The following is a 14978-nucleotide window of genomic DNA, read 5'->3' on the forward strand; positions in this document are numbered from 1 at the left end:
TAAGGAGAAATCTGCAAAGCTAAGCAGGCTCCGGTCCGGTTTCAAATCGGATGGGGGAACCGCGTGTTAGGATTCCTGCAGGGGTTGGACTAGATGACCCTTTCCTCCCTTCCAACTCTATGGAGGAATACATATGAGTTTTCAGAACTGGGATCTGTAAATGCGGAAGATTTGCTTTGCTGCAGTCCGCGCAGCGTCCAAGTCTGCCTGCAACACTTCACATCCGCTCGTGTCTTGGAAGGCAACACTGTATTTAAAAATGTCAACAAAGTTTCGGGGGAAAAAACAAAATCGCAACTTGGTGGGAAGCAGATCAAGCAGTGGATACGTAGTTTCCCTCTGCCTCGCCTCGCCCTGCCGAGAGGACTTGTTGCTGCGGTGCTACGGAGCTTGCATTTAAAACGCTCGATACAGGAGGAGGAGGGGGAGGGCGGCTGGCCGGCCCAGGAGGTGTCCGCGGCCCCTTTAAGCTGTTGCCGTTGCTGCGGGAGGAAGCCAAGCACGCGCGCAAACCTTGCGCGCCCCCCACGAGCGAGAGCCGTGCCTTCCCTTCCCGGGGTGCCTGGTGCGCTGAGCCGCGAGGAGTCGGGTGGAGAGACCCGGGCAGGGCGCGCGGGAAGGGGCGGGAGTCGGGGCGCCCAGGCAGCTGCCCCACAGAGAGGAGGCGGGCGGTGGGAAGGAGAAAAGGAAGGAAGGAAGGAAGAAGGAAGGAAGGAAGGAAACCCCCCCCCCCGCCATTCCCAAGCTGCCCTCCCTCCGAGCCCGAGGTGCCTCGCCGCGTTGGCGCGCCCCTCTCCAAGGCTCGGCCTGCGCTTCTTTCCCTGGGGCGCACAGACGCTTCCAATCTCTCCCTTCCGGTTTGGGCCGCCTCCTCCGCCTCTGGGGAAGCAGCCTGTGGGGAAGGCTCGGCGGGGTGGGGAGCCAAGGGCCGCCCTTTTCCCTCGCCCTCGGGGTCGCCGCCGCCGCTGCGCGCCTTCGCCGCTTCCCAACTCCCTCCCAGCTGCCGCTTGCGTTTGAGCGCGCAAGATACCGAGGCCGCGCGCTCGCCGCCACCCTCCTCCTCTCTCTTCCCCCTCCGTGCTGCGTGCTGCTGGCTTCCATAGGGCAGCCCAGTCTGCCTCGATCCCTCCTTCCCTCACTCTGCCTCTTTCTCTCTCTCTCTCCATTGGAGAACTCGCGTGTGACCTTTGTTGCCGTTGCGCTTTGCCTCAGCCTTCAGGGCTGCTTGGCCTGCCTCCATCTCCCGGGCCTGTTTCTCTCCCTCCAGCAGTTCTGGCCCTCTTTCCTTCTCTCTCTCGCTCTTTCTCCCCCTTCCTCAAACACCTGCTGCTGCTCAGAGGAGCTTTTAGCTTTTCTCCCCCCCCCACTCCATCCCCCCCCCCAAACAGTGATCCTAGGATCTGTTTTAAGAGTTGGAAAGTGAATGTTATTTTGCTCGCTTTGCTGGCAAGGCTGCCCACAACTATCTCCTCCCTGCCCCCCCCCCAATCACTTCCTTTTGAAACCCCTCGTTTTTTAAAAACAACAACAACAGGCCTCTAAATAGGTTTTTATTTGGATGAGATGAAAGTGACGGTTTGCTTTGGCAAGACGGGGATTGTGGTTCCCTGTAAAGATGGACAGATCCCGGTTAGAGACTTAACACAGCAGGCTCTCCAGAGATACCTGAGAACCAAAGAAAAGGTAAGGAATGTTCTTTACCTGTAACAAGGCAAGGCAAAGCCGCCTCCTGTGGCTTCTGCCTGCAAGGTGATTGCATGCATCCTTCTGCTGCATGCGTGCATATTTTGAGACGGAAGCGCATTGCCAGTTGCTTGAATGGCCTTTTCATGTAGATGGTAGACTGCTGTCAAAAATGACACCACAGCATAAGATGAGAGATGGGATTGTGATGTTCCATGTCAATTTCCCTTCATAAATGTTGCTTATAAACATATTGTCTGGTTTTCCTTTAAGGAAAAAAAAAACCAACCTGTTGTGTTTTATGTGTGGCTGAAGTGTTTATAAAGGCAAAACGTTAGTTGCAAATAGCAAAGCCAAACTTTTATTTTATTTTATTATTAGATTTATATACCACCATCATAAGATCTCCCTTGGAGCGGATAGGTTGTCCAGCCAATAGCAGCTCTTGGGTACAAGGAAGACAAGAGGTTGCAAATAATACTCAGAACAGCACTGCCAAATATGTTTGTAGGAATTGTTACAATCGGAAGGTTAGACATACAGCTCTATTTTGTTTACTGCTTCAACGGGCCTTTACAGTGGTACCTCGCAAGACGAAATTAATTCGTTCTGCGAGTTTTTTCGTTCTGCGAGTTTTTTCGTCTTGCGAAGCATGGATTCCCTGGGTATTAACGGTTTTAAGAAAAAGGAAACAAACTCGCAAGACGTTTTCATCTTGTGAAGCAAGCCCATAGGGAAATTCGTTTTGCGAAGCAACTCAAAAAACGAAAAACTCTTTCGTCTTGCGAGTTTTTCGTCTTACGAGGCATTCGTTTTGCGAGGTACCACTGTATTCTAATTTAAGTGTCCTGGGTTTTGCAGTGCCGATAACTTCCATGTTAACTTAGCTATTTTTCTTCTTCGTTTCTGAACTACTTACCACAGGTGACTAAAGATTCCTAAACTGAAGGGCCATAGACTTGTTAAAGTCTGCATCACTGGACTTGTCTGTCACTTTCTAGCATTCGTTATGATTTTGCCAAGCTGATGGCCAGCAAAACCAACCTCCTTGTGATGAATGACCTTCACCCAGTCTGTAGCATCTAACAGCAATTGCTATGTGGGTCCATCTCCATCCGTCTCGTTTTGAGTTCTCGCGCTGCCCTGCATACCTGGCAACTGGATGGTGGCTAACAGATTGAGGTTGAATCCTGGTGGGCAGGTGGGCAGGTGTGGGGGACTCCATGGTCCTGAATGGGGTAACTGTGCCCCTGAAGGACCAGGTGCACAGCCTGGGAGTCATTCTGGACTCACAGGTGTCCATGGAGGCACAGGTCAATTCTGTGTCCAGGGCAGCTGTTTATCAGCTCCATCTGGTACAAAGGCTGAGACCCTACCTGCCCCCGGACTGTCTTGCCAGAGTGGTGCATGCTCTAGTTATCTCCTGCTTGGACTACTGCAGTGTGCTGTATGTGGGGCTACCTTTGAAGGTGACCCGGAAACTACAACTAATCCAGAATGCGGCAGCTAGACTGGTGACTGGGAGCGGTCACTGAGACCATATAACACCGGTCTTGAAAGACCTACACTGGCTCCCAGTACGTTTCCGAGCACAATTCAAAGTGTTGGTTCTGACCTTTAAAGCCCTAAAGGGCCTCGGTCCTGTATATCTGAAGGAGCATCTCCACCTCCATCATTCTGCCCGGACACTGAGGTCCAGCGCCGAGGGCCTTCTGGCAGTTACCTCACTGCGAGAAGCCAAGTTACAAGGAACCAGGCAGAGGGCCTTTTCGGTAGTGGTACCCGCCCTGTGGAACTCTCTCCCACCAGATGTCAAAGAGAAAAATAACTACCATACTTTTAGAAGACATCTAAAGGCAGCCCTGTTTAGGGAAGCTTTTAATGTTTAATAGATTATTGTATTTTAGTGTTTTGTTGGAAGCCGCCCAGAGTGGCTGGGGAACCCCAGCCAGATGGGTGGGAAATAAATAATAAATTATTATTATTATTAACTCCTGGAGGAGAAATGGCGAAGTCGCCTAAAAATGGGATGGCTGAGCTCCATGTGCCTTTTAATGTTGTAGGCTGGGCAGAGGGCATTCAGCTGTGGGAAGTTGCTTTGAGTCCACCTTGAAACTGGAGAACATGCTCTGTCCCTGTGCTGTTTTCCTCTTGTCATTCATACAAGACTGACTGGCATAGCTGCTGCCTCTGGTTCCTTCTGAAGATCCCAGTATGTTGGATGGTGTGGAAGTGGGTGGGTCAGAGGTAAGCCTCTGTTGTGTCTTGGCTCCAAGAGATGGGTTGGGAATGTGTGGCCCACCAGAGGGTGTTGGACTTGGTATTCCATCAGCCCCAGCCACCATAGCCAGTGACTGGAGTTGTATCATCTAGACAGCTGCTAGTTCCTTGCTCTAGGATAATCTTCAAATTCTGCTCTCTTTCTTAAACAGATTCATGTTCCACCTGAGTTGCTACTTGTGAACCTTTTCTATTTTTAAAGTATCTCTTTTGTTCATGGCATGTCTTACACCAAAAGGGATACATTACTATAGGGGAAACAAAATAAAAAAAATATCCTTCCAGTAGCACCTTAGAGACCAACTCAGTTTGTTATTGGTATGAGCTTTTGTGTGCATGCACACTTCTTCAGATACCAAACTACAGTGGTACCTCGGGATGCGAACGGGATCTGTTCCAGAGCCCCGTTCGCATCCCAAAGCGAACGTAACCCGTGTCTGCGCATCTGCGGGTCACGTTTAGGCGCTTCTGCGCATGCGCGTAACGTCATTTTAACGGTCTGCACATGCACACGCAGCAAAGGCCAGAAGTAACATGCTCCGTTACTTCCTGGTCGCTGTGGAGTGCAACCCGAATTTGCCTAAACCGAAGCGTATTCATCCCGAGGTATGACTGTACAGGGGTCAGCAAACCTTTTCAGCAGGGGGCCGGTCCACTGTCCCTCAGACCTTGTGGGGGGCCAGACTATGTTTTGAAAAAATAATAATGAACGAATTCCTATGCCCCACAAATAACCCAGAGATGCATTTTAAATAAAAGGACACATTCTACTCATGGAAAAACATGCTGATTCCCAGACCATCCGCGGGCTGGATTTAGAAAGCGATTGAGCCGGATCCAGCTCCCAGGCCTTAGTTTGCCTATTCATGCCTTACTACAATGAGTTGCTGGCTCTGATAAATGGAGATAAATGGCGAATATGTATGTCCATTGTGTGGGAAATCAGGGTTTGATTCCCCAATGGCAAGTGTTTCTTACTGGACCAGGGCTGTAGCTCAATGGTAGAATGCATTCTTAATAAACCATGCGAAGTCCAACGGCAAGGCTGGATGCAGAATTGTATGTTTTAGGTTTGGGACATCCATCTGCTCAATGATAGGCAATATCTATGTCGAGAATACAGTGGTACCTCAGGTTAAGTACTTAATTTGTTCCTGAGGTCCGTTCTTAACCTGAAACTGCTCTTAACCTGAAGCGCCACTTTAGCTAATGGGGCCTCCTGCTGCCGCTGCGCCGCCGGAGCCCGATTTCTGTTCTTATCCTGAAGCAAAGTTCTTAACCTGAAGCACTATTTTTCGGTTAGCGGAGTGTGTAACCTGAAGCGTATGTAACCCGAGGTACCACTGTATAGGGCTAGATATATCAGACAGCTTTGTATGTTCATCTTATAGCCATACTTAAAGTAGAAACATCACACTAATTGAAAACAAACCATTGAGTAGCAAAAAATGATAACTTGTACATGAACAGTTCGGAGGTTCATGAGGTTTGATGGTTGATTTTGGCCTTCCAACTGGTCTTTCATATGATAATAAATTTTCCTGCCTTGATTTTTGCCATGAAACATTTGTAAACACGAATCGCCCCTCCCAGTCCTCTTCCCCCTCCACCATAATGGGTGGTTGCTATTTCAGATTGTTTATTGAGCTGCTAAACATACGTTATACTCTGCTGTGTTAAATATGGGTATAATAAAGAAGGTAAAGCAATAGGGCTTAAAGGGAGTGGTGTATTTGGTAAACAGTTGTGATAGCGTGCATATTTACTTATAGACCAGGGCGGTCCAACTTTTTATATCAAATGGGTACTTCAACATGGAACCCGCTGGCTGCATACTGCTGTGTTGTGCAGGGGTGCAGAGTCAGCCCAAAATTTGGTGCTCCTCTCTAGCCCTCGTTCTGCTTTCCCAAAGCTGGGTAAGTCATGCACTGGGCTTACTTGGGAAGTAAGTACTTTTGTAGTAAGTACTTACCTTGGGAAGGGACACGGGTGGCGCTGTGGGTTAAACCACAGAGCCTAGGACTTGACGATCAGAAGGTCGGCGGTTCAAATCCCCGTGACAGGGTGAGCTCCCGTTGCTCGGTCCCTGCTCCTGCCAACCTAGCAGTTCGAAAGCACGCCAGAGCAAGTAGATAAATAGGTACCGCTCCGGCGGGAAGGTAAACGGCTTTTCCGTGCACTGCTCTGGTTCGCCAGAAGCGGCTTAGTCATGCTGGCCACATGACCTGGAAGCTGTACGCCGGCTCCCTCGGCCAATAAAGCTAGATGAGCGCCGTAACCCCAGAGTCGGTCACGACTGGACCTAATGGTCAGGGGTCCCTTTACCTTTACCTTACTTACTTTGGGAAGTAACTACTTACTTTGGGAAGGTGTTGCGAAGCTCTGGCAGAGCCCTAGAGCAGGCTTCCTCAACCTCTGCCCTCCAGATGTTTTGAGACTACAATTCCCATCATCCCTGACCACTGGTCCTGCTAGCTAGGGATCATGGGAGTTGTAGGTCAAAAACATCTGGAGGGCCGAGTTTGAGGAAGCCTGCCCTAGAGCACTCCTACATCCTGGGAAGGATGCGGGAGGACTCTAGGACCCTGTCAGATGTTTCTGAGGACTCCGAAGAAAGACATTGGAGGGCCACATGTGGTCATTGGACCACCCTGCCTTAGAAGCCCCTCAGAGTCCTTTGTTCCAAAATCAATGTGTGTTTGGGCCGGTGTGGTCTTTTCCAAGCTTCTACAAATGCTTGATCAGTGCTTTTTTCTTTCTCTTTTAAAAACAAGCACATGCTGATGATGTAAATCAGGTCCTCTGCAAGTGTTTCATTTTTATTGCTCTGTTAACACCATAAACCCTAGACACCTGTGTGCCGTGTGATTGATTTAGAAGAGAGCTGATTACAGACACATTTCCCTTCTTGATAATGCTGCTTCACAAGCTGAGTATTCTTTCATCCACAAGATGCAACATCAGTGTAGGTGGTTGAGAAAGAGCCCTAGGAAACACTTCTAAGTTTTTTCTTCTTCCGTTGACAAGGAAATACCTTGTATTTTATGCTGATTACAATGCATTACAATTTGTGAGCCAGCTATGAATTATTTGCGTATGAAACAATGTATTGTAATCACTGTGCCTATGTTCTGAGTTCCGAAAGATATACCATAATCTCTTTCAGAACTTACCTTAGAGTTCCAGCTTTGGTGATGTGTTTAAAGTTCTGCATGTACCACCTATGAAAGAAATAGGGGGCTTGGAACAGGAAGAAATGCCAACGAGGGAAGAATGGAGAATGAAACTGATGGAGTATGCAGAAATGGACAAATTAACTGGGAAAATTCGAAACCAACGCGATCAGAGATTCACCGAGGACTGGAACAAATTTACAGAGTATATGAAAACTGTGTGTGATCAGGAAATAACGCTTGTTGGATTTCAAGAAGATCTGTGAAAAATAAACTGGAATGTCGCTTAAAAGAGAAGATAAAATAGGGATTGTCAAAGTGCAACATAAATGTATGAAATGTGAGAAGTTGTGATAAATATGAAAATTGTCAGATAGGCTGATGGAAGTCAAAAAGAATGTATAAGTTAAATTGGATGTTTAATTATAAATGGAATGGTTATTGGAAATTTTAATAAAAATTAATTTCAAAAAAGAAGAAGAAAGAAATAGGGGGCTTGGAATAGGGGCCCGTGGTAAATGTAACTCTGTGACGAAAGTTCAGGAAATTACCGTATTTTTTGCTCTATAAGACTCACTTTTCCCCTCCTAAAATGTAAGGGGAAATGTGTGTGCGTCTTATGGAGCAAATGCAGGCTGCGCAGCTATCCCAGAAGCCAGAACAGCAACAGGGATTGCTGCTTTCACTGCACAGTGATCCCTCTTGTTGTTCTGGCTTCTGAGATTCAGATTTTTTTTTTCTTGTTTTCCTCCTCGAAAAACTAGGTGCGTCTTGTGGTCTGGTGTGTCTTATAGAGCGAAAAATACGGTAATTCTAGAGCAGGCATGTCCAACAGACCGATCGTGATCCACCACTGGTTGATTGCGGGGGGTTCCTGGTCGATCGTGGTCAATCTTTGGACCCTTAACAACCCCCCAAAAACTCCCCCCCCACACACTCTGACTCCTTACAAAAAGCTCAACTCTGGTCCATTCTCCAAAGACAATGGGTAGATCACTGTCTGTTGTTTTTTAATATATACTGTGAGTAGATCACTGTCTCTTGGGAGTTGGATGTGCCTGTTCTGGAGGAGTGGTGGGGACCTATGGCCCTTCAGATGTCTTGGGCTATAGCATCCATCAGGATGGCATCTCGATTGTCGTACTGATTGCAAATATGTGCATCCGCTTCACAAGAATCTGGGATGCAGTCTGAGTTATGTGTGGGAAGTTCCATTCAATTAAATGTCCCTCTTAAGCAATGCTTTCAGGGGAGGAAAGATGAAGATTCAGCTTCTCCTGTCTTTGATAAATGTTTGAGTTATTAGTGTATAGCATCCTAAGTGTCTGGTTATTTATCTAAGCCTAAATTGTCACCGTTAATTACGATGGCAAAACAAAACAGTCAAACTTCCTCGTAAGTTTGTTTCACGAGGGAGCAAGAAGTTAGGGAAGCCAAAACAAACATTCCAGAGACCTGAAAAAATCAGGTTAAACTTCTCAAAAAAACCCCTGCATTGTTCGCTATAATACAGATGGGGTGTTCTTCTCTTGTACTATCCATATGGAGACAAATTCTGAAACAGAAAAAACAATATTAAAATGAAGCCTCTTGTCAGGCATAGGAAAGTGAATAGTTACTACTAGTTAGACGCCATAATCCCAGCTAGGAGTTTTTGAATGGTGAGCCAGATCTGCATACAGTGGTACCTCGGGTTACATACGCTTCAGGTTACAGACTCCACTAACCCAGAAATAGTACCTTGGGTTAAGAACTTTGCTTCAGGATGAGAATAGAAATCGTGCTGTGGTGGCTCGGCGGCAGCAGGAGGCCCCATTAGCTAAAGTGGTGCTTCAGGTTAAGAACAGTTTCAGGTTAAGAACGGACCTCCAGAATGAATTCAGTACTTAACCCGAGGTACCACTATATTGAATTGAAATGGGTGAATTGATAGTTTGAACTCTTGGTGTGTACGAATGTATGCACCAAGCTGTATCTAGCTAGGAAAGGACCATTTGCAAGTAAAACCTATATGGGCAGTGTTGTGCTCTTGCTACCTGTAGAGACAAATATTCGGGCATTCAGAGGCACAGTGCTCACTAGCAGCCTTCCTTACATAGTCAAGATATGGACTGCGAGCCAAAGTGTTGTGTGCGCTGATCTGTTCACCTTCATGGTCTTGACCTTCCTGAATCTCTCAGGGCCTTTTGGACTGGCACCCACAAGGGAGTTCTGGAAGTTAATATTATACCCTTCTTTAAATGATTTTATAGTGGGGAAATAAATAATAATAATAATAATTTTATTATTTATACCCTGCCCATCTGGCTGGGTTTCCCCAACCACCCTGGGCAGCTTACAGCACATACAAAATGGCAAAACATCAGACATTAATTTTTTTCCGACACAGGGTTTCCTTCTTCAGGTGTCTTCTAAAAGTCAGAAACTCCGTTCAGGACCAGGGAGTCCCCCACACCTGCCCACCCCCTGTCCCCCCAAAACAGTAGGAAAGGAAAAAGCATTAAAAGGTTATTTTTTTGAAGAGGTTGCTTTACTGAAATTGTTTATAAAAGGCAAAGTAGTATTATTATTTTTAATTGGGGCCTGTAGGATAAACAACACATACTCTGAATTATCTATGTGAACAAATCATACAGTTATTTATAGAAGTCTTGTTTAAGCTTGTATTATCTCCTTGCCGCTTACTTCTTTATGCCTGTATAATGTATATTTTTGCATAGTATTTATGTGACTATGAAATATTACTGCAACCAAGCACAAGTGCTTTCCTCTAGCACATATTGTGCTGGCATGCGCATGGATGGCACCTTTGATTTGCATCCCAGCCAATAACTTGTTTTCACAAACTGCATGGTGAGGTGGGCTGGAGAAGGCGTTGCCCCTACTGCCCATACCTCCTTTAGGTAGGCTTCCTTGATGCTTGCGAGAGACCAAAACAGAAAACGAAACAAATCTGCCATTATCTCTTCTCAAGTGATAGTCACAATTTGGAAACATGATGCTGCCAAACCTGGAGGAGGGTGGTTATATTTATCCCGTCTTTCCAGACTTCGTCAAAACAGAGTGCCTTTGTAAGACTGATAGCCTTGTTTCTAACAGGGTTATTATAATTATTTTAACGTTGCTGAAAAGTGAAGTTTTCTCATCACTGCCCTGTAATAATTCTAGTCTCAAAAGAGCATCTGCAATTCTGGTGCTTTATGAAATTCTTTATGCACAGGTGTATGTGCATGACTGTGTGATAGTTACTGGAGCATGGAGACCCTTAATCACAGGGTCAGGGCTGTCTTAAGCATATCCGGCGCCATGGTGCAAAGATCCCTTTGACGCCCCACCCCCCGTTTCCCAGAGTTGTCAACCACAGAGCCTAGGGCTTGCCGATCAGAAGGTTGGCGGTTTGAATCCCCGTGACAGAGTGAGCTCCCGTTGTTCGGTCCCTGCTCCTGCCCACCTAGCAGTTCGAAAGCATGTCAAAGTGCAAGTAGATAAATAGGCACCGCTCCGGCGGGAAGGTAAATGCCGTTTCCGTGCACTGCTCTGGTTCGCCAGAAGCAGCTTAGTCATGCTGGCCACATGACCCGGAAGCTGTATGCCGGCTCCCTCGGCCAATAAAGTGAGCTGAGTGCTGCAACCCCAGAGTCGTCTTGCTACTGGACTTAGCAGTCAGGGGTCCCTTTACTTTTACCTTACAGTCCCCTAAACGAAAGGCTGAGTTGCCATTTTTGGGCCAGATGCCTCAAAAGTCAAATTTGTAATATGACTTTTGGGTTCCTGAAATTCATTCCGATTGTGCAGATTAAATATAGCTGATAGAATTCTGCAGGATGTGTAGCTCGTGTGTGAAAACAGTCAATATCCAAGAATCCTCAGGCATGCACCTCCAGGTGGTGGAGATGTCAGGCGCCATCCTGACTCCTGGACATCTTGCTTTCCACACGCTTAGTTGATTATCGAACGTTGTCGATAACAGATAATTACCGTAACAAAAAGGTTCAGTCACAAGGATGTAAACTGGTGTGGTGCCACACATCAACCCTGTGGGGACTATATCTTCCCTGTGACTAAAAAAATATATTTTCTTCCGAGCCCTTATCTCTTGTAGCTTGATCTCAAAACTATCAGAAATCCTGTATTCATGGTTTAGTGTTTTGTTTTGTTTTTTTAAAAAAGAAATTAGAGTTGCTCTACAACCTGTAATCCAATTAGAGAAACGTCACACACCCAGCAGAGTTAATGCTGCGTGAATGTAGTTTGTAACTGATTTTGTAAGCGTTTAAAAGAAAATAAGATGATTAGCAGTAGTTAACATGGATTTTTTTCCAAAAACAAATGCCAAAACAACCTGGTTTTCTTTTCTTTACTTTTTAGCAGAGTAACTTTTTCCCAGTGGGAATACAAATCAGTTAACTGTTATCAACCAGCAAAAGTAAGCAGGTTGTCCCTGACTCCCCCCCAGGTGTAACCCTGAGGTGTGTCCCTTTAATTACGTATAAAGAAGTACAGTGGTACCCCGCAAGTCGAACGCCTCGGAAGACGAAAAACTCACTAGACGAAGGAGTTTTTCGTTTTCTTAGCCACTTCGCAAGACGCATTTCCCTATGGGCTTGCTTCGCAAAACGAAGCTTGCCCTGCAAGCTCCGGGGATAGCGGGGAAGCGCAAGGGAAGGGGCAGCAGGGAGAATCGCTTCTCCCCGTTGCCAGCCCCACAATCTCCGGGGACCCCTTTTGAACCAAGGGGTGGCAACGGGGAGAAGCGATTCTCCCCGCTGCCCCTTCCCTTGCTTTAAAACAGGTCCGGGGACAGAGGGGAAGCGCAAGGGAAGGGGCAGCGGGGAGAATCGCTTCTCCCCGTTGGCAGCCCCACAATCTCCGGGGACCCCTTTTGAACCAAGGGGTGGCAACGGGGAGAAGCGATTCTCCCCGCTGCCCCTTCCCTTGCTTTAAAACAGGTCCGGGGACAGAGGGGAAGGCGCCCGGTGCTTCCCCTCTGTCCCCAGACGGTCTCCATAGGAAAGCATTGATTGATTTTCAGTGCATTCCTATGGGAAACCGTGCTTCGCAAGACGAAAAACTCGCAAGAAGAAAAAACTTGCGGAACGAATTAATTTCGTCTTGCGAGGCACCACTGTAGAACTTGGAACTGCAACTGTTCAGTGAGGTTTTCTGCTTAGAGGGCTTCTGGGTGTTTGCCTTTGCGTCTTGGGATTTCCTGTGGGGATCAATTAAGAATTTAGTCTCAAGAATTTAGTCCTTGCAAGAGGCAAAACTTGCTGCTGGTATTGGAAGAGAAGGAATAACTGTGCATCAGGACTAGTTCAGTAAAACTATGCTTTTGCTTCTAATGGTGTCATTTCCTATTCTGGGCCTCTGATAGATTGATGGATAATGCAAATATCTTTACAGGCGACTCCCCACTTACGCAGGTGCTACTTCTGCCCTGTGCGCATGAGTGAAATGCACGTACGCAGGGAGCACCCTAGAGAATTGCCGTGGCCCATGAAGATACCCTCCCCACAGCTGGAGGTGCAGTAGGGCTTTGTTTTGGCTGCTCAGCTTCCCCGTCGAACAGCTGATGCACAGGTTAGTGTGGCAGCAGTAACTGCTTTTCCCCACACCAGCTGTTAGGCGGGGAGGCTGAGCAGCCAAAACAAAGCCCTGCTGTGTCTCTGGTCTCTTCAGCACCCTCTTTGGACGCTGGGAGCGTCTTTCTGCAAGCCAGAAGGACTTTCCAGCTCTCTTCTGCTGCTTCTGTTTTCCTGGTGCCATGTGTGTGCATTGTCGCACACCAGTTGATCATGTGCAAGAGGGGAGTTGCCTGTACTTGACTTTGTTGTTGTTGTTGTTGTTTAGTCGTTCAGTCGTGTCCAACTCTCCGTGACCCCATGGATGAGAGCACGCCAGGCACTCCTGTCTTCCACTGCCTCCCACAGTTTGGTCAGACTCATGCTGGTAGCTTCGAGAACACTGTCCAACCATCTTGTCCTCTGGCGTCCCCTTCTCCTTGTGCCCTCCATCTTTCCCAACATCAGGGTCTTTTCTAGGGAGTCTTCTCTTCTCATGAGGTGGCCAAAGTCTTGGAGCCTCAGCTTCAGGATCTGTCCTTCCAGTGAGCACTCAGGGCTGATTTCCTTAAGAATGGATAGGTTTGATCTTCTTGCAGTCCATGGGACTCTCAAGAGTCTCCTCCAGCACCATAATTCAAAAGCATCAGTTCTTCAGCGCTCAGCCTTCTTTATGGTCCAGCTCTCACTTCCAGCTCTCACTTCCATACATCACTAGTACTTGACTTAGTTGCCTCTAAATCTGCTTCCACACTGGCTTGTAGACTGAATCCTGAGGAAGGTAAGGGAAAGAACACAGGTAAAGTTAGATTAGTGCAAAAAGTTAATTGATGAGACAGGTGAGATGGTACGGCTTGGCAGTGTCCGAAACTCCCATTGTTCTATGCATATTTTGCGGCAGGGGATTTCATGAACACAAGCAGTTTCTGAGCTCTGGGCACAGTACTGCACCAAAGATTTCAGATTAAAACTGAAGAGTGGAAGGAAAGGAGGACCATTTTCTGCCTCCCCACTTCCAGCTACTCTCTGAAGACTGGAGAAGAGACCCTCTTAAGAATATTATGGGGGGGGGGGTAGGAGAAGGACTAGACCGTGTGAAAAATGAACGTAATATTTTAGCTGCAGTTCATTCATTTTTCAGCTTTGTATTCTTCGTTATTAAAAAAAAGTGTGCCTGGACATTCTGTTGTTGCGCCCATAACCTCGGTTTAAGGTGCCATTTAGCTCCTAACTTTCATATCTCAGTTTCTAACACCAGGGCCATATAATTCTAACCTATTTTATGTATGAACCCTGCCCAGCGACATAACTATTCTTGGTTACTGCCAGCAAGCTACAATCTGAAGCCATGGTTTGGTGTAGGCTTATGAATCTTGGCTTGCCATTATGTTTTAATCCTGCACCCTTTCTGGTTTGTCTTCCCTGTTCCCACTCTGCCGGTGCTCCCCAAGCTACAAAGGTGTTAGACAAGAACAACTGGAAGCAAATAGAGACTCTGGGGAAACAAGCCATGGTTTGTTTCAAAATCCCCGGGACAAATTTTGGCTAACTAGTGGTTATTAAATGCACCGTGGCTTAGCGTAATGTGTGAACCAGGGACTGAATTTGGAGAAACTGAACAGTAGATAAAGGACTTGGATAGTTAGAGCATTTTGCTGCAAAAAAGAAGTGAACTAGACTAAATGAGAATCTTTCTGAAAATACAGTGGTACCTCGGGTTCCATACGCTTCAGGTTCCATACGCTTCAGGTTACAGACTCCGCTAACCCAGAAATAGTGCTTCAGGTTAAGAACTTTGCTTCAGGATGAGAACAGAAATTGTGCTCCGGCGGCACGGCAGCAGCAGGAGGCCCCATTAGCTAAAGTGGTGCTTCAGGTTAAGAACAGTTTCAGGTTAAGAACCGACCTCCAGAATGAACTAAGTACTTAACTCGAGGTACCACTGTATTCTAACAATTAGGTGCAGCTGGAGGGCAGGTACAGTACAATTCTATACAGTGGTACCTCGGGTTACATATGCTTCAGGTTACAGACGCTTCAGGCTACAGACTCCGCTAACCCAGAAATACTACCTTGGATTAAGAACATTGCTTCAGGATGAGAACAGAAATTGTGCTCCTGCAGCGCGGCAGCGGCAGGAGGCCCCATTAGCTAAAGTGATACCTCAGGTTAAGAACAGTTTCAGGTTAAGAACGGACCTCCGGAACAAATTAAGTACTTAACCTGAGGTACCACTTCAGGCTACAGACTCCGCTAACCCAGAAATATTACCTCGGATTAA

General features: G+C 46.9%; 1 protein-coding gene across 2 annotated transcripts in view; it reads left to right on the forward strand.

Moving 5' to 3' along the window:
* Positions 1–1409: 1409 nt before the first annotated feature.
* PARD3B (par-3 family cell polarity regulator beta) overlaps positions 1410–14978 on the forward strand; it is a 582358-nt gene continuing 568789 nt past the window's right edge. For both annotated transcript variants that reach the window (XM_081906208.1, XM_081906209.1), the window contains exon 1: positions 1410–1683. In XM_081906208.1, coding sequence (XP_081762334.1) covers positions 1564–1683 — 120 coding nt within the window. In that variant the 5' untranslated portion in view covers positions 1410–1563. The remainder of the gene's footprint in view (positions 1684–14978) is intronic.

Source organism: Podarcis melisellensis (genome assembly GCF_964234715.1).
Source record: "Podarcis melisellensis genome assembly, chromosome: 1".
Classification (NCBI taxonomy): Eukaryota; Metazoa; Chordata; class Lepidosauria; order Squamata; family Lacertidae; genus Podarcis; species Podarcis melisellensis.